This window comes from Mytilus galloprovincialis, chromosome 7 (assembly GCF_965363235.1).
Source record: "Mytilus galloprovincialis chromosome 7, xbMytGall1.hap1.1, whole genome shotgun sequence".
In the NCBI taxonomy this organism is placed as follows: Eukaryota; Metazoa; Mollusca; class Bivalvia; order Mytilida; family Mytilidae; genus Mytilus; species Mytilus galloprovincialis.
This window is the reverse complement of record NC_134844.1, coordinates 16,592,507-16,616,168: the sequence shown is the minus strand read 5'-3', so window position 1 is coordinate 16,616,168 and position 23,662 is coordinate 16,592,507. Positions and strand designations below refer to the sequence as shown.

Here is a 23,662-nt window from a genome sequence, read left to right as displayed (position 1 = left end):
TTTTTAATTATTGTATGTTACAAAAATGTATGTATTCTAAGTATGCTGAGATACAGCATACATATATAGAAGTTATTTTGCAACCAAATAATAAAGTGTGGTTGTGTCTTTCCTCATAGAAATATTATTGATCTCCTGGTATATACAGTATTTGGTCGTGTATAGTCTGCACTTTAATTACCTTAATAATGTAGTTTGTACAATGGGTGCAGATTACACACAACTATAGACGGTTTTCGGAATTTATAAAATAAACATTTATTTTTTTTTTAAATTAAATATCGTTTTTTTTTATTTATGTATATTGGAAACGTTTATCATATTTATTATATTTATTCTTATTCTTTTTTTCTTTTTCTTTTTAACTTTTCTCTTCAAAATTGATTATTTAAAGTGAAGGTGTGACCACCTGAATGGGTAATTAAGGATAAAGTATGGGTGTGTAGCAATTAAATAATGATGTAAAGTTGTGACAGGTGTTAAATATTATAATCCCAGACACAAAAACAACATGATCAATGAAAAGATTATATAAGATTAAAAAGTTTTAGAATTTTGATTACTGCTTATTAATTGTTTGATCTCTTTTTTCTTTTGTTCCCTAATATTTAAATTATTTCTGTTATATTATATATCAGCTTGGACATACTTAGACAAATGTTGATTTTAAAAGGGATCTTTAAAATTATTAAATATTAATGACCTGATAAAAGCTCTACCATTTCATTATTTTTGACTTTATTAATTATACAATTAAACAAAAAATGTTCCAAGTTTTTTTTTTATTAAATACATGGATTAATAGGTCTCTTTCAATGGATTTTTACAGTGAACAAGACTTTTATATAAAAAAAAAACAATTACATTAAATTTATTTTTTTTACAAAACGTTTTCTTTTGATTTTAAGGGGATGAAAAGGGGTTACTTATAACTGCGTCCTATGCACGGCTGAATACGGTATACACAACAGGGCAGACAACCATATATGTGGAAAAAAATTCTGAAGTTAAATAGTCTTGTTTATTAACAGTATTTCTGATAACTTGTAATTGAGTAAAACAGATTCATTTTTTTCCCAGACATTGTGTACTTATTGTCAGAATGCTAATCAATATCTTGTGGTGTTTTCTGCTATCCTAATTATATATAAGAATCAAAGACAATATCATTTCTTTTCCATATTTTAATCAATATTAACATTAACAATAAGAATGTACATAAATCATCAATTATTTTTCTGCATATAATAATACATATCAATTTAATGATGCAATACAAAATATAATTTTAAACAAAGGACTTGAAAACAATATATAGAAATCATGTAAAACAAATAACAAAAAAAATATCAATTGCAAAAAGTTATACAAATAAATTCATGACACCCTAGATGATGTTGTGTTACTTCATACAAATGGATAAACTTGAATACTATATATGATAACACACCAAAATAAATCATCAATGATTATTACAAAATAATGAAAATAATGGTAACAAAAGAAGCTTAATAACTTACAGGAACACAAATGTTATTTTTCCATCGACTAGTATTCAATAAAAAGTTTATAATATAAACTGCAAAGGACTTTTCTTCCACTAATGTATTTATGGATTCATTAACCATAACACTTCACCAAAAAAATACATAAAGCATGCATTTAAACAGAATTTCAGGCTAACATACTCCCATGAATTGACATCGGTTCACACAAATATTTTACCATTTATGTTTTATATGAGTTTGATTCTTTCAGTGTAAAATATTACAGAAGGAACCTGTTTATCAAATTTTTATTCCACATCATTTTGGATGATTCTTTATTCACTAGATCCAGAGATATAAACTTGATGTAAACTTGAACCATAGTGCACATAGCATATTGACCTATTTAATTGTGATATATGGATAAAATTGCTCCCACAGGAAAATAGATGATCTTTCATCTTTTAGAAAAATAAAACAGTGCCTGTAGACCATAACAAGGAGGTTATTCAACTGAATGCTGAATAGCTCATAAATGTTCAAAAACGTTCATAACCATCTAAAACATATGCATACAAAATCAGATGATTCTCTTTTCAAATATCATATACATTCAACAAATGTACATTGATATGGGTGATCAAGGTATACCTACAAACCATATCATCTGATTGGAGGGTCTAAGGGACCTTTTTTTAGGAACTCCAGATTGAGGGGTTTAATTTGTGTGATTTCAGGAACAGCCCATAAAATAATTGGTAATTTAGGAATTTGGGATTTAATTATATCATGTTGCTGGACCTTACTTATTATTTCATTGGTATTATTTTTGTTGGAAAATCAGGACGCGACCCCCTCTTACCAACTTCACCTTTTTGAAATGACCTAAAACATGATGTATTTATGATCACTATGAAAAAATACTATGCATATAAGATATACACACAAGTATCAAATTTCATTCACTCAAATAAAAGCTTAGTCATTTGTTTTACACATTTCGAGCACAGCAAAAGCCAAAAAAAAATCACTTTTTCCTACCATTTGTTTATAAAAAAAATAGAAATTCATATAGATGTAGACATAAAATGTATAAGATTTGAGTTGGTCCCTATCAATAGCTTAAGAAACACAAAAACTGTAAATTCATTTTGACTTATCGAATGTTACAGTGATGTAGAATTCTACATATATATACAAAAATATTTTTTCTCCATTGAGGCACTTTTTTCAAACAGGAGGGATAATAAAAAATAAAAATTTCAACTTCTGTTTTCTTCTGAAAACATAAACATCCCCCCACATCAGATCAGGCTTAATTATGCATAAAATCTAAGGTATTAAAAAAAATCTGGATAATTTTATACCTATACCCCCTTTCCCACCATTCATTTTCTATTCAATAAACTATTGTGTTGGGCATATCAATGTGTATAAAGCTAAAAAAAAAAATAAAAAAACATACAATGTAACTGCTAACACATATAAAACAAAATATATATTAAATTAAAATCTACAACAACTGTTGATAACGCATGATAAACATAAAGATATATACACACACAATATTACTATGTAAGCTTAAAATAATACTTAGGAACATAATGCAGTACAATTGATACCCTGCTGTTAAATTAGTATTTAAAAAAAATCTCATAAATATCTTTTTGGAGTAGTAATGCAAAAACAATGTTCCCAGAGTCACTGAACCTATTTCCTGATTTCTTAAACTTACACATATGCATACTCTTAAACCAAATAAACATATCTTTTTCTCAAAGAATAATGCAAAAACTTTCCATAAATACAATATAAATAAATGAGAATGTTATTCCAGTGTAATGTCTTTGGTCAATTGTTATACATGATTCTGGCAGTGTAAAAATAAACTCAATAAAACAAATGCTACACAACAGATATTACAATTAATTAATTAAAGCTTAACATATATCTGGGACTTTGTAGCAATTAAATGATATTAAAGCAGTCAATTTTGAAACATGTATCAACATTTTAATACTCTGCAAATAATTAAAATGTTAGAAAATGAAGGGACTTTTTAATACTTAACAAAATGACATTAAAGCAAATTCAAATGTATCCAAAGTTTATGATATGAATAAAAAAATATCAGCAATTAATTACGACTAGTTACAATCATATTTGATTTGGTATAACAAATTATAAAAAAGTTATGGTACACATATATGTACAATTTCCTTTTATATTTCAAACAATACAATCTGATTGAAATACAGGCCATGTGTCCATGGTCAGCTTACAAGGATCTAAATACCACAAGTTCTACTTTCTGTTCTAAAAGACCTTTTGAGATCCTAAGGTTTGTCATAATTATTATAAATACATTTGTACCATCAAATATATGAAAGCATAAGTTTCATTGGCGGATGTTATAATTACTGGAACACAAAAAGTTTCCGGTACTCAGATCCTTCTAACCATAATGTTGACACATGATCTGATGTGGGTTTCACAAAGAAACTTACCACTAAGAATGATCACTAGTATACTGAATTGTTCATGACTTAAGATCAATCTTAGTCAGAAGTTTTTTGTGAAATTGACTTCTGTATTTTAATCAAATTGCAAACAATATAAACTCCATTTTACTAATTCTCTACCATTCTTACTTGGGACTTTGATGATCATCAGATCATAAGTAATAACAAGCAATCAAAATATAATATATACCCTTTAACCAGTGATAAATACTCGGTTTAAACAATACAATGTACATTATATAAAACCTTTTACCAGTGATAAATACTCTGTTTAAACAATACAATGTACATTATATAAAACCTTTTACCAGTGATAAATACTCGGTTTAAACAATACAATGTACATTATATAAAATAACAAAATACTTATAATCAAACAGACATCAGCTGCTAATATGAGTTTTTTTTTAAATTTTCTTATATTTCAATTGGTAGGAAGTTAATAATCATTCAAACTCTTTGCTAATTTTAGGCCAAGAAACTTAATTTGTTACAAATTGGTATTGCAACCATGAGACTGTTTTATCTTCAGAGTAGAATACAAAATCAATTATAGATCGAAATGGGTAATTTCTTTTGCACTTTATTTTTCTATCTATTAATGCCTGGAAACAATCAGGAGCAGGAACATTATTATGTTTTTATTGAACATATAATACTGACATACATTAAGCAACATATTCAGTATAGCTGCCTTAAAGATGCATTAGTCTTCCTTACTGACAGAAAAAGAAAAAAAAAACAAACAAATAAATATTTTCCGAATATTGAGACCCTACAGTATATATTTAGAAAATTAGTAATATTTATACTTTCAAATAGTGAATACAGAATGAGAAAATAAAAACTCAACATAGTTAGTATTTTAACTTAACAAACTTATCAAACTTAAATGACTGAATTTAAAATAACATACAACTGAACACATAGTTCTTCACTTCCATAATAGCCTATAACTTATTACTGTAATGGATTTCTAATTATACAAATCATAATAGTATTATGTTATGAATTTCAGTACCATAACAGCAATTAAAAGAAAAGGCATGACAATGACTATAGCACCTTGAGCAAATCAAAATTGTCTGTTTTTTTCACAGGTTATCTCCCTTACACCACTCTCCATTCTGCTGGGACTGTTATAGACAGGAATTCAACGTGGATTATCACAACTGTGTCACCTGTATAGAACATTACACTTTATCTTTCTCATCTGGAAACAATTCCTTTTTTAATCTGAAGTAGGCCTCTAATCGACAAACAGCATACTCCTGGAAAAGAATGATGTCTGCATGTTAATTTAATATATCAAATTTACTTATATGTCATATTGTGGGTTCATTATTATTGTTGGCTACCAATCTTGGTGGATTTTATGGGTACAGGGAAACAACAAATTTAAATGTTCAATGAATAACAAATGTTTCACAGAAATATATGCTGCCTAAAGCAAAATGTATATGAAGATATATAACAGATGAAAAATAGGTGCTTATACATTTGTAATAATAACAGACGTTAGTTTTCTCATTTAAATAATTTTACATTTGTCATTCCGGTGTCTGTGCCACAGGGGTTTCTTCATTGTGTAAGGCCTTACCATGACCTATAGTTGCTTACTTTGTTTGGTCTCTCATGAGTTGTCTCATTGGCATTCATACCAATAATTGGTGGTCTCTCCTGAGGAGTTGTCTCATTGGCATTCATACCAATAATTGGTGGTCTCTCATGAGGAGTTGTCTCATTGGCATTCATACCAATAATTGGTGGTCTCTCCTGAGGAGTTGTCTCATTGGCATTCATACCAATAATTGGTGGTCTCTCCTGAGGAGTTGTCTCATTGGCATTCATACCAATAAATGGTGGTCTCTCCTGAGGAGTTGTCTCATTGGCATTCATACCAATAATTGGTGGTCTCTCCTGAGGAGTTGTCTCATTGGCATCCATACCAATAAATGGTGGTCTCTCATGAGGAGTTGTCTCATTGGCATTCATACCAATAAATGGTATGACTAAAACAAGGATCAGATATTTTTTTCAACAAATTTTGGTAGTCTTCATTGAAAAGATTAGGTTTATCATTCAATACAAATGGAAATATTTTTTTGTATAACAGAAAAAGAATGGCAAACAAAAAATTAAACAAAAAGGACAATTATGAAGCCTGATCCTGAATGAAATAACTAAAATTATTTCTGTTCTATTATAATCATTATTATTCATGAAAATGTCTGGCAAATATGACCAGTTCCAGACCCTTAGACTATCAGTGACTGTTGGTCCAAGGCCAAACACAATAAGCAATTTGCACGATTAACATTAAACTCACCAAATATCCAAACTGAATATCTGACTTGTCTCTCTGGACGATTGACCAGACTAACCACATTAGATGTGAAGCTAAGGCACATGTATTAGCCTCTATATATAAGGTCTCTAGTACTTCATCTGTACAAGCCTCATTCTTAGCATCTAAGTAGGCCCTGAAGAAATGGAACTGAAAAAAACAAAATCCAAAATAAAATAAATAATATAAGTATCTATGCTATATGTGATTATAATGTCTCAACATAAATACAGTGGTTTATCATTCTTGTCAGTGGCGGACCAGAAGTTTTCATAAGGGGGGGCCGCTCCAGTGATTCCCTATATTATCAACCAAATTTTTCAGACAAAAGGGGGGCCGGCCCCCTAGGGCCCTCTGGATCGGCCATAATGTTTTTACTAGTTAGAAAATTCAAATCTAATTTTTTTAAATAACATGTACCAGTATGATATATAAAAGCATGCTTTGAAACAATGCAAGAACGGATGAAGCCTCTGCAACATAATTTAAATTTTTCTTTTGATTTAATCAAAGAAATGGTTGTTTTAAATCTCACCTTTTTATCTTTAATGTACAGGTCAATAAATCAATAGATTTTATAAGAAGGACAACGTTGACCATAGAATAGATAAATCATGGCTGAATAATCAATAATTAGCAAAAAATATGGCATTGATTTCCACTTTTGATTGATAATGTTGTTTTTTTCAAATCAAAACTTATTTCTTTTTTTTATAGATGGCCAAATTTTAAGGACATTCAGACTAATTATCAGCATAAGAGAGGTAATTCAGTCAAAAGCTAAATAGTTTAATTTAGAGTTCCCAACATTTAGAGGATTTCCTAATTATCATAAGCAAGGATATACCCATAGGCCATACAGACATACAATTACCTTTACTATTTCAAAGATTTATGTATGAGGGCATCTATCTAATTTGATCATCTTTTTCAGGCATGGATGCAGGCAAGAGCATGTATCCTTTAAAAAAGTTATCAAAATATGTAATAAAGATAAAATTATATCAAATTGTGTAACAAAATAAGGACCTCTAATTCCTAATTCTCAGGAGAACTGCATCCTAATATTAAATCCTGGAACTATGCCTGCTTTTTATTGATTGAATATCAGCCATTTATTAATCTATACTAATATAGACTGGCCAATATTGTACTTTGAGGAATGATAAACCACTATATTAGAGACTATGTGGGGATAGGTATTTCTCTGACAGTCTCCTGAAAACATAACTGATACTCACTTGTTGTTGTTTAGATGGGTAAGAGACTATGTGGGAGATAGGTATTTCTCTGACAGTCTCCTGAAAACATAACTGATACTCACTTGTTGTTGTTTAGATGGGTAAGAGACTATGTGGGGATAGGTATTTCTCTGACAGTCTCCTGAAAACATAACTGATACTCACTTGTTGTTGTTTAGATGGGTAAGAGACTATGTGGGGATAGGTATTTCTCTGACAGTCTCCTGAAAACATAACTGATACTCACTTGTTGTTGTTTAGATGGGTTAGAGACTATGTGGGGATAGGTATTTCTCTGACAGTCTCCTGAAAACATAACTGATACTCACTTGTTGTTGTTTAGACGGGTAAGAGACTATGTGGGGATAGGTATTTCTCTGACAGTCTCCTGAAAACATAACTGATACTCACTTGTTGTTGTTTAGATGGGTTAGAGACTATGTGGGAGATAGGTATTTCTCTGACAGTCTCCTGAAAACATAACTGATACTCACTTGTTGTTGTTTAGATGGGTAAGAGACTATGTGGGGGGTAGGGATTTCTCTGTCGGTCTCCTGAAAACATAACTGATACTCACTTGTTGTTGTTTAGATGGGTAAGAGACTATGTGGGGATAGGTATTTCTCTGACAGTCTCCTGAAAACATAACTGATACTCACTTGTTGTTGTTTAGATGGGTAAGAGACTATGTGGGGATAGGGATTTCTCTGTCGGTCTCCTGAAAACATAACTGATACTCACTTGTTGTTGTTTAGATGGGTAAGAGACTATGTGGGGATAGGGATTTCTCTGTCGGTCTCCTGAAAACATAACTGATACTCACTTGTTGTTGTTTAGACGGGTAAGAGACTATGTGGGGGATAGGGATTTCTCTGTCGGTCTCCTGAAAACATAACTGATACTCACTTGTTGTTGTTTAGACGGGTAAGAGACTATGTGGGGATAGGTATTTCTCTGTCGGTCTCCTGAAAACATAACTGATACTCACTTGTTGTTTAGATGGGTTAGAGACTATGTGGGGATAGGGATTTCTCTGTCGGTCTCCTGAAAACATAACTGATACTCACTTGTTGTTGTTTAGATGGGTTAGAGACTATGTGGGGGGGAAGGGATTTCTCTGACGGTCTCCTGAAAACATAACTGATACTCACTTGTTGTTCTTTAGACGGGTAAGAGTCTTCATGGTAAGAATAATAAGGCATTTCTTGTTCACTTTGATAGTCTAAGCACCACTCACAAAAGTGATTACCAAAATCAAAGCCTCTGAAAACAATAAATAAAGATATACCATTAATAATGGAGTCTAAGCAGAGATGCCTTGTTACAGTCACTGGAATGAGTATCTAGCACTTTGTATGCTAACCAAATATTGGTGATCAACATAAATTATATTTAAACCAAATGAAATATTAAAATGAAATGTTAAAAAATTTCAAGTGGAATTTTAAACAAACTGATTCCAAATGGTGTAGTTGCCGAATAAGAATTTTAGTAGTTGCCAATTGAAACAAGATTCAGATTTTTTGTGTGTTAAAAATGAAACCATTTTCACTAAATGAGGTCAATAATTTTTGAATTGTCAGAGTTTAGAACCATAGCCTTTTATTAAAACCCTCCTTCCCCAAACCCAAACCCCAGAAAAATAATTGTTAGGTTTGGTTTTTGCATATATATTTTAACTACACTAAATTTGATGGAGGTTGGAAATGAATGTTGTTAGACTTTGTGAAGATGTGCTGAGTGTTACATAAGTATAAGAATTAAGTAAAGCATTGCATTAGAAGAAAGAGCTACAATGTTATGCAAAAGACCTTAGAACATAGACTTTTTTTTTTGACAGGCTTGATATACAAATAAATAAACTACTTAGACCAATCAGGCACATAAGCCCCTATTACAGTACTAGTTAAAAACTGTAAATTCAGAAATTATTGGGTGCATTTATTATTGCAATTTTTGAACAATAAACACAAATGTAAGTTTAACTGTTGCAATTTCAGAAAAAGATGCATACAATTTATGCTATCAGTATCAAAATCAATTTTGCTACAATGTTTGCAATACCAAAAACATTGCAATAATTTCTGAATATACAGTATCTACATATCAATACAATGTGCACTATGCTATAATTCTCTATATATATGACTAAGTAACTGTGGATTCATTAATTTTCTTGGGTACAAATTTTCATGGAGTGAAGAACACTTGCATTTTTGCATTTTTGTGGCTATTTGATTTTGAGGTTTGCCAAAATCTGCATATAAGACATAAGGGTTGTTAGTCATTGAACATTTAATTTCATGGTTCACCTGTAAAGGAACTCATCATAGATACTATCAGTCAATTTTTGTATTATCTCAAAGAAAGTGTACATTTTATCGTCATGCACCAAAAATTAACGTTACCCTCATCTGACAAGAATTTTTAGAGTTATTTGTCATGAAGATACCCCCCATTACTACCCTCCAGTAACAATGAAACCCATGACAATAGGTATCCGACGATTAATAATGAATCCAGTATCATAATCAACAGCAAACATAATGCAGCATACAATGATTAAAGAAAGTAGACCTCAGTGAAGTCAGATTAAAACTTTAAATCACTACAATGTTTGTGATAGGCAGTTTCATCATAGCTGTTAAAGCATTCATATGAAAAAGTATGAAGATACTCAGTGGTAGCTTGAAGCTTAGAATGAATAAGGCTGTACAAACATACATGCAGCAGTGACTTTTAAGAATTATACCCATAAGCCTAGGCTTACCTTCTTTAATCAAGATATATAAAATAGATCCCTCTCAGAACATACCTATAGTTATAACTGCAATACTCAAGATCTATGACAGTCAGCTGTTTTTCTGGGTCTTTACAATCTTTCATATATAAAAGGTTCCCTGAAAAAGAAAAATCTAAAATTAGTATACCTGTCAGATTCATATTAAAATGAGTATACCTGTCAGATTCATATTAAAATGAGTATACCTGTCAGATTCATATTAAAATGAGTATACCTGTCCGATTCATATTAAAATGAGTATACCTGTCAGATTCATATTAAAATGAGTATACCTGTCAGATTCATATTCATTCATCTATTTTCTAGGCACACATACTTCAGTAGTTTTCTTAATTGGTTACATGCAAGCAGACATTCTTGAAAAAACTTATTAAAATGTTGCATGCTTCCAAAACAATGTCTCTGTATAAAAACAATTAGTTCTGCATCATCTATACCCTTTGTCCTTCTGGATGATATTGGACAGGAAGGGTGGTAAATGGCTCCCAATGTTCATTGGACAGGAAGGGTGGTAAATGGCTCCCAATGTTCATTGGACAGGAAGGGTGGTAAATGGCTCCCAACATTCATTGGACAGGAAGGGTGGTAAATGGCTCCCAACGTTCATTGGACAGGAAGGGTGGTAAATGGCTCCCAATGTTCATTGGACAGGAAGGGTGGTAAATGGCTCCCAACGTTCATTGGACAGGAAGGGTGGTAAATGGCTCCCAACGTTCATTGGACAGGAAGGGTGGTAAATGGCTCCCAACGTTCATTGGACAGGAAGGGTGGTAAATGGCTCCCAACGTTCATTGGACAGGAAGGGTGGTAAATGGCTCCCAACGTTCATTAAGACTTCAGGAAATTTTAACATGCCAAAAACCCTGTACGTTAGAACACTAGTATCTTTAATTTTCTTGTGAAGCTTAACGCAAATAAAACTTTGTATTTACAACCCTTTATTATGTCTATGCTGTAAAAAATGCAATTTTGCATATATTTCAATGCCACTTTACATCCAATTGAAATTTTTATAATTAGCATTGACAGACTGTTACATTTGCTTGTTAAACTTCAAAATGAATAACTGAACATAATTTTTTAACTTGGTATTAAGTTTTTTTTGTACAGGGGCGGATCCAGCAATTTTTAAAGGGGGTGTCCCAACCCAGGATAAAGGGAGGTCAAACTATGTGTCCCCATTCAAATGCATTGATTGTCAAACAAAAACGGGGTCCAACCCTGGGAGTACCCCCTCTGGATCTTCCACTGTTGTACAAATGGTGAAACAGAACACAGTATCATAATAACATAAAACATGAAATTATTTAATTTGTTTTTATTTTAACATGCATGTTCTGTTCTTTCTAACAAGTCTATCTTATTACTGGCACTTAGACTAAGACGAATTAAACGTCATGTCTTTCATTATTCATGGAACTAGCAGGAGTTGGGTAATTCAATTAAAAGCTTGGCTCATCTAAAAAAATCTACAACAATCTATATTTAATGATTTTCTGTGGCTGTTGTCATTTGTTTTATTACAAGGAAAATCAGATCAATAAATGAATGTATATAAGTTTTCATTATATACCAATAACATGACACATGTTACACCATAACAATCAATGAAGCAATGTAATTCTATTAGTCATATAACAAATTTTCCTGTTCATTTATATAGGAATGAGTGTCAACTTGTTGCTCAAAAATATTTCACTTTAAACATAGGTCACATATATTGTGGATTCACTTTAAACATAGGTCACATATATTGTGGATTCACTTTAAACATAGGTCACATATATTGTGGATTCATAATTTTCATGGGTACCAGTTTTGGTGGATTGATGAAAAACTTGCAATTTCCTGATATTTGATTATGGTTTTCCAAAACTATGCATTTAATCATACAAAAACTTGCTATTAGATGAATATTTGAATAAGAGGTTTCCTTATACACACAAAATCCATGAGAATTGGTATCCAACGAAAAATAATGAATCAACAGTGTCAGTATCATATAAAATTTGAGGAAAGAAACAATTTCTGGTCAGTTATAATTACTGCATAAGCTCTCACCTTCTTGTAAATCATTGTGTGAAAATACAACTGGTGATTTCAAGTCTTCAATCTTCTTCCTGCAGAAAATAAATATAATAAGGGTTATATTATGAATGGCAATAGTAGAAATGAGGTAGTCTAATTTGTTTTGATGGTGTTATGGATTAAAATGTGCAATTTCAACTCATCCTACTAATTAAGAAACAAAAACTATTCAAATTTTAAAAATAAACATGTCTAGGTTTCTGAAAATGTTTAATTTCACTAGTAACCATGACAACAAAAGTAAAACAATAAATTTAAAAAGAACTTTTGAAGTATTCATGTTAATTGTGCTATTTGAATAGATTTTTAGATTTATTCTACTTTCATCCTGTTCCTAGTTTGATGGTAACGACTAGTCATCATTTTAATAGCAATGTTTATTTATCTAAACTTTTTTTTATCTAATTTTATTGATTAATAGATTCTTAATGAATATAACAATGATAAAAAAAAAATAAAAAATATGGTTCTTGTAAGCACAGTGCATGTGGGTAATTGTAAGTGATGTACAAATTCAGGTTGAGAGAAGATGGTTGATAGCAATGTAGCATTTACAATCAAAATCACTTGATATTAAAAAAAAATTAAGATGCGATATGATTAACAATCAAATGAGACAACTTGAATTATCCTGAGAATAAAGAAGAAGATGTTACTCTGTTACAGGCTTCAACAATGAGCAAAACTCATACAGTACAGCAAGCTATATGTTTTTTTTTGTTTTTTTTTTTGTGTGTGACATTTTCTGCTTTTCTTGTTACACTTTAATTTAAACTCTGATTAAGTGAAAATTTTGATCATTTACTGAATAGATTAACAAATGATGGCTACTGGTCCAATGTCCGTGTAATAAAGCACACTGGTGGCCCTCTATTTGAAGAAGAAGGATTCAAACTGCAACTCTATTGGCAGTAAACCAATCTTTTGGTACATGTATCCCTGTCCCTGGAAAGACAGTATTTCCTAGCAAATTGTCTACTAAAGTAATATATGATATTAAAGAAAAAAGTGTGAATTTTAAATCGACACTGTACTCCATCACCTTGTTTTCAAAATATTTTGTTGTTTACAATTTATTAAAATGGGTCAAATCTTACAATAGGGCCAACCTTACTTTTAATGTACACATTTAAAGTTAGTCAGGTCAAGAGCTTACAGTATTATGTAACCTTCTATCTAGGTTGCATAACAACATACAACAATGCCCTTTAAATACAATTCTTTCAAATAAAAGTTCATTGACACTATACAACTCAAATAGACATGTATATGTTTATGTCAGTTTGATGGAACATTATAACATTTTTACTTTCGTAAACTTCTTTTAGTTTTTCCATAATACATTTTTTTTTATTACTTTAATATTTATCCACTGTAAAACTGATTATTCCTATATTTGTGTTACTTGCTTACTTCATTATACCATTAAACATGTTAAAGGAATACTCCAAGATAATTAAGTGTACCTAAGTTATAGCCAAAGGATTTGGTAAATAGAGACACAATCAGTGAACAGTAAAATATTACTTTTTGAAAGAAAATAAGATAATTATAGATTCATAAAGGTTGGAATGAAAGGAAACAAAAAATTCTGTAATGTTTGCTTTTGTCAAGGGGCATAACTCTAGAATGGTAAAAGTGATGCCACTGAAATTCATACTTGATTGGTGTCTTGTGGTAATTAGCATTCTGTGTAAATTTCATAACATTTAATTGAGAGAAACTTAAGTCAAAGAACAGAAGGAAAAAAATCAGAAATTTTTCAATTTGTAAAGGGGGCATAGCTCTAGAATGGTAAAAGTGATCCCATCAAAATTCAAACTTGATCTGTATTTTGTGGTAATAAGCAATATGTTTCAAAACATTTGGTTGAGGCAAAACGAAAATAAGGAGAAATATCACCTAGAGTGCTTCAGATTCAATTCAAATTATAATGGTTTCTTTTAAGAATACTTACAATAACCATGATAACTCTGCATCTAAATCGTAGGATGTTATCTTTTGTATGTTAGGATCAGTATCATCTGGTCGGGTGTTGTTCTTAGCTTCTGCTAACCAACTAAATAACAAGGCATAACAGTGTTTACAAATAATCAACAATCATAGCTTCTGCTAACTAACTAAATAACAAATCATAAAACGGTTTACAAATACTCAACAATCTTAGCTTCTGCTAACCAACTAAATAACAAGTCATAACAGGGTTTACAAATACTCAACAATCTTAGCTTTGGCTAACCAACTAAATAACAAATCATTACAGGGTTTACAACTAACCAACAATTATCAATCAAAGTATGTTAGCTGCTGACACAGGATGAGTCAAAGACATGCTTAACTTCTGCTTTCTTTTTGGCTTACATATTCTTTATGAACTAAAAATAGTTCTCATTAATATTCTTTTTTTTATCTCATACTGTTTGTATTGTATTATGAAAATTATTGATGTTGTAATGTTATGCCCTTTGGGGTCCATAATTGGAAAAATAAAAATAAAATAAATATATATATATCTTCTAATAATATATAGTAAGCAATATATATATACACTGCAGCAGAAGGAAACTTGTCTACATTATATACATGTAGCTATAGACTGTAAATAAAGGAATGTTTGAACTTGTGAATGTTGTGTATGAGAAATAGTAAGAACTCAATGATAGAATCTATATATAATTTCTATCTAACAGGATTAAAGAAGACCATCTCTAATATAATAAATCCTCTGCAATTAATGTTGTAAAAATCCTTTTAAAAGAGTCATTCTAAACTATAATGTTTATATGCCATTGACTCTAATTTTAAATTCTTAAATTGATGACAAATATTAGGTTATATCACAATTTTACAAACGACTGAATATGATGAATATAGAAATATTTAAAGGACAATTCCTAAACTTGTTTGCTTTATTTAAAATATTGTACAATGTAGTAAAAACTTATTTTGACCACAAGATGCTAGTTTTTTTATGCATATTTTTAATGTTTTTACTGCAGGTACAAATGTACATCTGTAGATGTCCGTCTAAAAAGAATAAACGCCTCCATCGAATCACCTATTATCGGTTTAATCTAACAATTACCCCCCCCCCCCTCCTCCCCAATCAATGATCAGTTTATATATTAAAGTCAGCAGTACTTACTGTCTAGTGAGTTCTCCCAGAAATCTTGGTTCTTTACATAAAGGCATGTTCAGATTATGAATGACAGCTAGTTTTCTTGCTATCATGCTGGATATCTCTGGTTTGTGTAAATCCTTTCTTGTTAAACTCTTTGTCTATAATAAGCATATGTTTGCATGTTGATTTAAAATAAATTAATTGGCTATTAACTGAATAAAAATCATTTTCATTTGATTTAAGAAAATGCTGGAGATTTTGAAATAAGTACTGAATTCTAAAACATGATTACTTGATATCAATATCTGCAGTCAGGACTGCTCTGATGTAAGTATTTCCTGCAGCAGAATTTTAACACAACCTTATTAAAAAAACAGAATAATTTTTGTTTGAATAATTAGATTATTACAACTCATTAAACTTTTATAAAGTACATGATTAATGAATTTGATTTAGAACCCCCCCCCCCCCAAATCTACCTGAATAAATCTTAGTAACAGATTGATTAAGATTCATTTTTATCAATCTCTCTATTTAACCTAATATATGTGCTTAAACGTGTGTGATAAAGAAATAAAGAAAGCAAAGTCTTACCGGAATATATTCTTCTATTCTTCCATTTGGATACAATCCATAACATTTTGGTCCCAATTGTTTCTCGGACAGTAAACAAAACACCACTGAGTTCTGAACAAGAAACTTTAAGTCTTTAGCAATGTCTCCATACACTCGCAACAAAACTGTTCTTGGTTCATTGTTTTGAGTTTGTATATTATCAGATAGTTCACAGGTATACAGAAGGTTTGTTAATCCACCTCTGAAATAAAATACAAAATTATCATGCATATATGGTGATACATTGTAGATACAATTATATTTTAAGTCATTCAATTGTAAAGTGATTAACAATAAAAAGGAAAAGCAAAATTTAAAAAAAAGATTCCAAAATTCCAAAATTAATGCTGTACATCCATTTTATACCCATGACATCCATCAAGTCCATGACCATTCATTTTATTGCTATTGTCAACAAATAGTTTTACTTACATTATAGACAGACACAATTTACATATTTATACCTAAACTAACTAATTTTGGGCAGCTGCATCTGTATAGGCAATTTATCTCCAACACATTTTGTGTTTTCAAAGTTGAAAGATGAGTTTCAAGCAATGGTCTGGAAACTGTCATATTTGCCAGACACTTGAAGCTTTCAAGCATTTTAAGACACCCTTTTTTCTATGCTGATTTTATGTTTATTTTATAAACTATTTTTAATAAAAGTGAAAGTGTCCAACAAAATACTTTTTCTCAAACTCAAACATAAGGAAATTTTATTTTATATACTTCCTTGCAATTAAGTTTATATAATACATATATCATATGAGATTAAATGGTAGTTGGATTTATTCTTTAAAAGTGACTGATATCATGGATATGTTTATACAGAGAATTTGTAAAATCACTGATATAGTTAATCTTTTTTATAAGTTTATATCTTTTCTTGATGTTACTAAATTCTATCTGAAATACAGCCACCAATATTAGAGTTACTCAGATAACTTAAAGGGTGCATGATCAGGTTAAGTGAACCTTACAGCAACCAATATTAAAGATACTCAGATAACTTAAAGGTGGCATGATAAAGTTAAGTGAACTTTACAGCCACCAATATTAGAGATACTCAGATAACTTAAAGGTGGCATGATCAGGTTAAGTGAACTTTACAGCCACCAATATTAGAGTTACTCAGATAACTTAAAGGTGGCATGATCAGGTTAAGTGAACTTTACAGCCACCAATATTAGAGTTACTCAGATAACTTAAAGGTGGCATGATAAAGTTAAGTGAACTTTACAGACACAAATATTAGAGATACTCAGATAACTTAAAGGTGGCATGATCAGATTGAGCGAACTTTACAGCCACCAATATTAGGGTTACTCAGATAACTTAAAGGTGGCATGATAAAGTTAAGTGAACTTTACAGCCACCAATATTAGGGTTACTCAGATAACATAAAGGTGGCATGATAAACTTCAGTGAACTTTACAGCCACCAATAATAGGGTTACTCCGATAACTTAAAGGTGGCATGATCAGGTTAAGTGAACTTTACAGCCACCAATGTCAGATAACTTTAAGGTGATATGGTCTGGTTCAGTGGCGGATGGAGAACTTTTTGTAAGGGGGGGGGGCCTGCTGACTAACCTAAGGGGGCCTGCTCCAGTCACACTTCAGTGATTTTCTATATAATCAACCATTTTTTTCCCACGAAAGGGGGAGGGGGAGGGGCGGGCCTTCCAAGGCCCCCCTGGATCTGCCTATGTGGTTAAATGAACTTTTAAAACTGTAGTGTACTCTGTTTCTGAAGATATAATGCACCTATCAATTCACTTGTAATTGTTTAACATGTACAAGTGTATTTTGATAAAGATTTTATCAATATCATAAAGTGCGTACTGTACTCATTAATATTAAGTACTAACTGTTTTGCCAGAAATATATTAAGAGTCATCATCTCCTCTTGTTATTGCACAGATCTAAAAATAAAGTCCTGAGCACTCAAAACAAGAATTCATCTATCTATCTTTGTTAATTATTCATATGCATGTCCCAAGTCAGAAAATCTATAACTGTTGTATGTTGATCTTGAACATTTTTTCCCCCTTTTTAAACTAAACAATATGCATGATATTTGTAGTTTTCTATATTTATTTTCATAATTTTTTTTAAATCATATATTTCCAGAATTTGCTAGTTAAACATGAATGAACCTACTTTTTTTAATACTTGTATTATGCATAGCAAAATTAAACATAAACTTAAACTCTTTAAAACATTCAAATAAAAAAATATATACCACATTCATATGAAACTGTAAAACAATAAACAACCAGGAAAACCAGAGATATGAAATGAAAAAAGTCTTTTTTTGAAAATTTATTGATTTAAAATATCAAATACAGAAGAGCCAATTAATTAAGTAATGATATTATTTTTTTTATATATTTTCACATATACATGATATATGTGTGAAGTTTTAGATGTATGTATGTGTGAAGTTTTGGATGTATGTAAAGTAAATATTTTTTACAAAACATTTTTAAACATTTTTACTTAAGTTTTATTCATCATGTTGAAAATACTTTAAAATCATAGTTATTAGTTTTAAAAATACAGTATTTCAAGGTATCGTTGGATTTTTAAGAACATGTATATATATTTTGTGCAATGTGTCTCATAAGCCAAATGATATGGCTGGGTATTGATTGTTCTATGTATGTTTTAATATTGTTGTATGATATGTATGTCAATCAATATGTGACACAATAATAAAATAGATTATTATTTATTCCCCCCTATATCACTATATTGATTTGTACATCTTTTAAATACCATGGTGATATCTTTGTGACAGGTGTTTCATGTTATTATAGATCAATGTGTACTTAATGTAATCTGTTTTTGGATACAGTTAGTCAATGTACGGATAGGAGGGCTCAATGTCTATAATATACATGATATACAATGAAAACAATCATGGAACATATAAATACTGTTGACTTCAAGCAGGTTGAGTCTTTAATGAACTTCTAAACATAATTTTTTAAACAAAATTCATTGCATATGACATGTTGTTAGTCCCTCATTGTAATTGCACTGATGTGTAATGTTGTCAATGACCAGAGAAAAATTAGGAGGGGGGGGGGGGGGGGGGGGGGGTTGCATTGCATTTCAATCCAATTAAACACCTACATTTGTTTAATTTATTAACACATGTTAATACATTGTAATAATTGTGGTATTTTGTTTATCACAAAGTGTAATAAATCAACCTATTTAATTATGATGTCATCTCACCTGATCGCCTAAAGAAGAAACATGTATGATGTAAACACGTAAATTAATGAGTCATTCAAGCGGAAATTTATAAACATCGTACGATATAAACATCTTACCCTAATGTGGTGAATATAAAATCTTCTTTTTTGATAGTTGACCACGATCCACCAAGAAATTCACGACACCATTGGTAGCCTTGGTCTTTATGAGTCTGATATAAAATCAATTCTTTATTTTCTCTCTCTAAATGTTCTTCTATGTTCATTTTTTCACACATTCCACCACGCCAAAGTTCACAAACGATATATATGACACGTTGGACTTTATCAATGAACTTAGTCAATATTTGTGGACCATATATATATCTGTAGATAGACATAGCATTAAGATAAGTGGACTTGGATATCTTTACTTGAAGGTTCATTTTTATATCGGTTGAATCTCTAAACTCGATAACGTTGTGTGGTTGTTTTACTCTCGAAATCTATGTCAATGTTTGTTTACAAGTGTGCGCACAGAGATTTTATACTGTGTATGTTATAAAAATAGACTGTCTGGTTTCCCTTTAATCTGGATCCTGTCACTTTCATGTATGAGCTTACTAAAATGGTATTTTGAACTTAGTGACATAAAGTGCCAAGGAACCAGCAATCCCCTGCCGTTACCGGTCAAATCTGGTTTATTTGAGAACGGTTAAAGTCTGTCTACAAAGCTTTTTTAAATTGTAATCTGTCGGCCGACTGTGATTAAAAAGGCTTAATTTTGTATATGTCTGACACCCCCAAATAAAATAAAATTAACTGCAAAACTACGTTTGCGCGCAGTTGGGGGTTAAAATATTTTACGTATTCATACAATTGTAATCTGTCGGCCGACTGTGATTAAAAAGGCTTAATTTTGTATGTCTGACACCCCAAATAAAATAAAACTAACTGAAAAACTGAGTTTGCGCGCATTTGGGGATTAAAATATTTTACGTTTGCGCGCAGCTTTTGATTACATTTGCGCGCATTCATTTTACAGGTAATCTCAGGTAAAAATAATAATTCATAGATATTAAATTATAAATGACTATACTTTATTGGTATTTTCATAATAGATATGACTATCAATTATTAATTTTGAAAATAGTTTGTTAATTCAAATTATATATTGTTCATATTGAATTCTAAAATCAATTTAAACCTCCGTTATATCTTAAGTTCAAGTTATGATAAATGGGCTATGTCACAGATTTCTTAAACTTTTGCCTACACCTTTGACTTGTTGAATTGTATCTGAAAATCGAAAAAAATATGCGGCTTTATCTCCTTTTTTCCCTGCCTAATAAGAGACTTAGACTAACGGAAGGGGTACTGATAATTGTAAATAATTGAACAAATTGATAAATAAATAAGTATTATGACCTGTATTTTCCCTAAAATATCATTGATTGAATTCTTTCAAAAAAGGTGCCTTAGGAGACTTAGATTAACGGAAGGGGTACTGATACTTGTAAATAATTGAACAAATTAATAAATTATAAAGTATTATGACCTGTATTTTACCCGAGTTTACCTGTCAAAAAATGCGCGCAAATGTAAGCAACAGCTGCGCGCAAACGTAATGATTTTTGCGCGCAAATGTAATGGTAATGCGCGCAAACGTAATGCACCGAGAAAAAAAACCCGATGGAAGTGAGAGCTGGTTCAAATTTATATTTAATTGACATCTGTTAATATTTTTGTGATTTCCATCGCCTTTTTGCCACCTCTTGTGACCTGAGCTTGTGACCCTGTATCCCGGCAATATAACTGTTTTTTATATGATGATAATTTAGTTTTAAAGAAAAGAAAAAAGCTTTTATTCCATTTTAATAGTCCCAAATGAGAACAAAGTCTAATAACTACAAAAGGCAACTGTTCCTGTTTGGTATAGAAAAAAGTTTTGTTTTAATCAAATAAAAAAAAGTATTTGTCCCAAGAAAAACTCATATATAGATATAGGAAGATGTGGTATGAGTGCCAATGAGACAACTCGAGATCTCCACCCAAGTAACAATTTATAAAAGTAAACCATTATGGGTCAAGGTACGGCCTTCACAACACGGAGCTTTGGCTCACACCGAACAGCAAGCTATAAATCTCTTTTTACATAAGATGAATGGTTGGTGCCTATATAAGGAAAGTAGATTGGGGATCGAATATTTCCCAGGAGTAGGATAAGGAATCAAAGCTTTGCGTGAGGGATATATATGTAACATATTTCTGAATTAAAATTATTTCAAAATAGCAAATTTCAATCAAAAGGCAATATCCGTATTTTCCGATTGCTATAGCGGCGCTTGAGAAGAGTGTTCTCCCTATGAAAAGAAAACCTGACCTGTTTCAGTATTGAACCTTGTACAAATGTAATAAACGAAACTCCCTTATAATAATGCTATATATATATTATATCTTTCTCTTTTTGAAAAGATATTCAATACCCATTGTTACGGAATGACCAAATACCGTAATATTTCTTTAAGTTGGAAAAAACTTTGCTGAATATTTTTTCCGTTTGAAAGTAATATTTCAACAAGAATGGGTCCCTAGTATACGGATCCTCCATCCGCACTATCATTTTCTATATTAAGTAGACCGTGAAAATTAGGTAAAACTCTAATTTGACATTAAAATTAGAAAGATCATATCATAGGGAACATTTGTACTAAGTTTCAAGTTGATTGGACTTCAAAAACTACCTTGATCAAAAATTTTAACATGACCTCAACCAAAAACTTTAACTTGAAGCGGGACAGACGGACGAACGGACGAACAGACGAACAAACGGACGAACGAACAGACCAGAAAACCGTGATAATGCCCATAAATGGGACATAAAAAACAATAAAAAAGTATTACAACGAAACGTTTGTTGACAGTATGGCTAAACAAGCATTTAAAAAAAAAAGGAAACAGTTGGCTTGATAGTAGAGGGAAATGGTCTTATAAAGTAAATATACGTCTTCACATATGGAGCTGTTGGAATAATGTTAAAGAAAAACTGGTAGATAGATTGTCTCGTTGGCAAATGAACAAACATTTAATAAATTTTTATCAAGATTTTACTTGACACTCGAAATATCTAATTAATTTGTTTTATATATAACTAGAGTAGAAAAAATATAAATTTGTATACGATCATCCTTTTGAAAGAAATTCTACTATTTACATACTTAAAAGATAAAATCTAAGATTCAGTTGCATTAAAACAAGGAAAACAGAACTGCTATTAGAAATGCACGATGAACCGTTTTAAAATTTGGGTTATCTCCCGTTGATCATATTATGAAGAAGAGAAGATGTTTATTTCCATTAAACGGGCTCACAATGATCATAGTACGATATAAGAAATAAATAAGACAATTACAAAAAGAAACAGCAATAGTCTAGTATACATACAGTTTGAACGTATGTATTTACATTGACATTTTGTCTAATAATTGCAAGTGAATCTGTCCAACAACGTTGTTTCCAACATAATATCTAATAATTCTAGATTACTGTACGTCCAAGTTTCAGTCAATTTATTTCTGTATGCCATTTTTTGAATTAAAAACATTTTATAATGATGTAGTTCAACGACCCAATGCACCACGAATATGTATTTTCATTAAATTTGTCAAATGTATTTTCGTCACTGCCCAAAATTAACTTTAACAATAGCGATACGAAAACAGAAATATGGCATATATAATGACAATACAGCCAAACCTGTTTATAAAGGTAACCATTGGGACAAGAGAAAACTAACTTTATAAGAGATTTTACCATTAAATAGTGGTTCGTTTTACATATGTATTTCTAGAAGTTATTTTCTACATCAGGGAAAGAAGAGGATGATCTGACAAACACTGGTTCATGATTATACAATGTTAAAAGAGAGGACATTTAATGCAGATTTGACAATAAATTATTCGCAATCCTTTACATAACCTTCTAACACAGCTGATGAAGTTTGACATGACATTGTGTTATGCTTTAATTAGTACATGCTGTTTAAAAAAATCAGTTTATAAAATAGAATAGAAGTGACTAAGACACTAGTCAAAAGCCATAAATAATTCGAACAATTATAACTATGTCATTAGTTGATTAGTTGATGAAAATTTAAAAAAATCATCCATTTCATTCATTCATTCAACAAAAAAGACAGCTTAATGTTCAACAAGAAAAACAAATGAACAC

At 30.8% G+C, this 23,662-nt stretch overlaps 1 protein-coding gene across 2 annotated transcripts in view; it reads right to left on the bottom strand.

Moving 5' to 3' along the window:
- Positions 1–1,168: 1,168 nt before the first annotated feature.
- Positions 1,169–23,662, bottom strand: part of LOC143082422 (choline/ethanolamine kinase-like) — a 33,465-nt gene continuing 10,971 nt past the window's right edge. For both annotated transcript variants that reach the window (XM_076258080.1, XM_076258079.1), the window contains 9 exons: positions 19,571–19,813; positions 16,204–16,426; positions 15,634–15,767; positions 14,446–14,547; positions 12,462–12,520; positions 10,413–10,497; positions 8,749–8,860; positions 6,339–6,506; positions 1,169–5,280 (listed from right to left, as the gene is read on the bottom strand). In XM_076258080.1, coding sequence (XP_076114195.1) covers positions 5,203–5,280; positions 6,339–6,506; positions 8,749–8,860; positions 10,413–10,497; positions 12,462–12,520; positions 14,446–14,547; positions 15,634–15,767; positions 16,204–16,426; positions 19,571–19,813 — 1,204 coding nt within the window. In that variant the 3' untranslated portion in view covers positions 1,169–5,202. The remainder of the gene's footprint in view (positions 5,281–6,338; positions 6,507–8,748; positions 8,861–10,412; positions 10,498–12,461; positions 12,521–14,445; positions 14,548–15,633; positions 15,768–16,203; positions 16,427–19,570; positions 19,814–23,662) is intronic.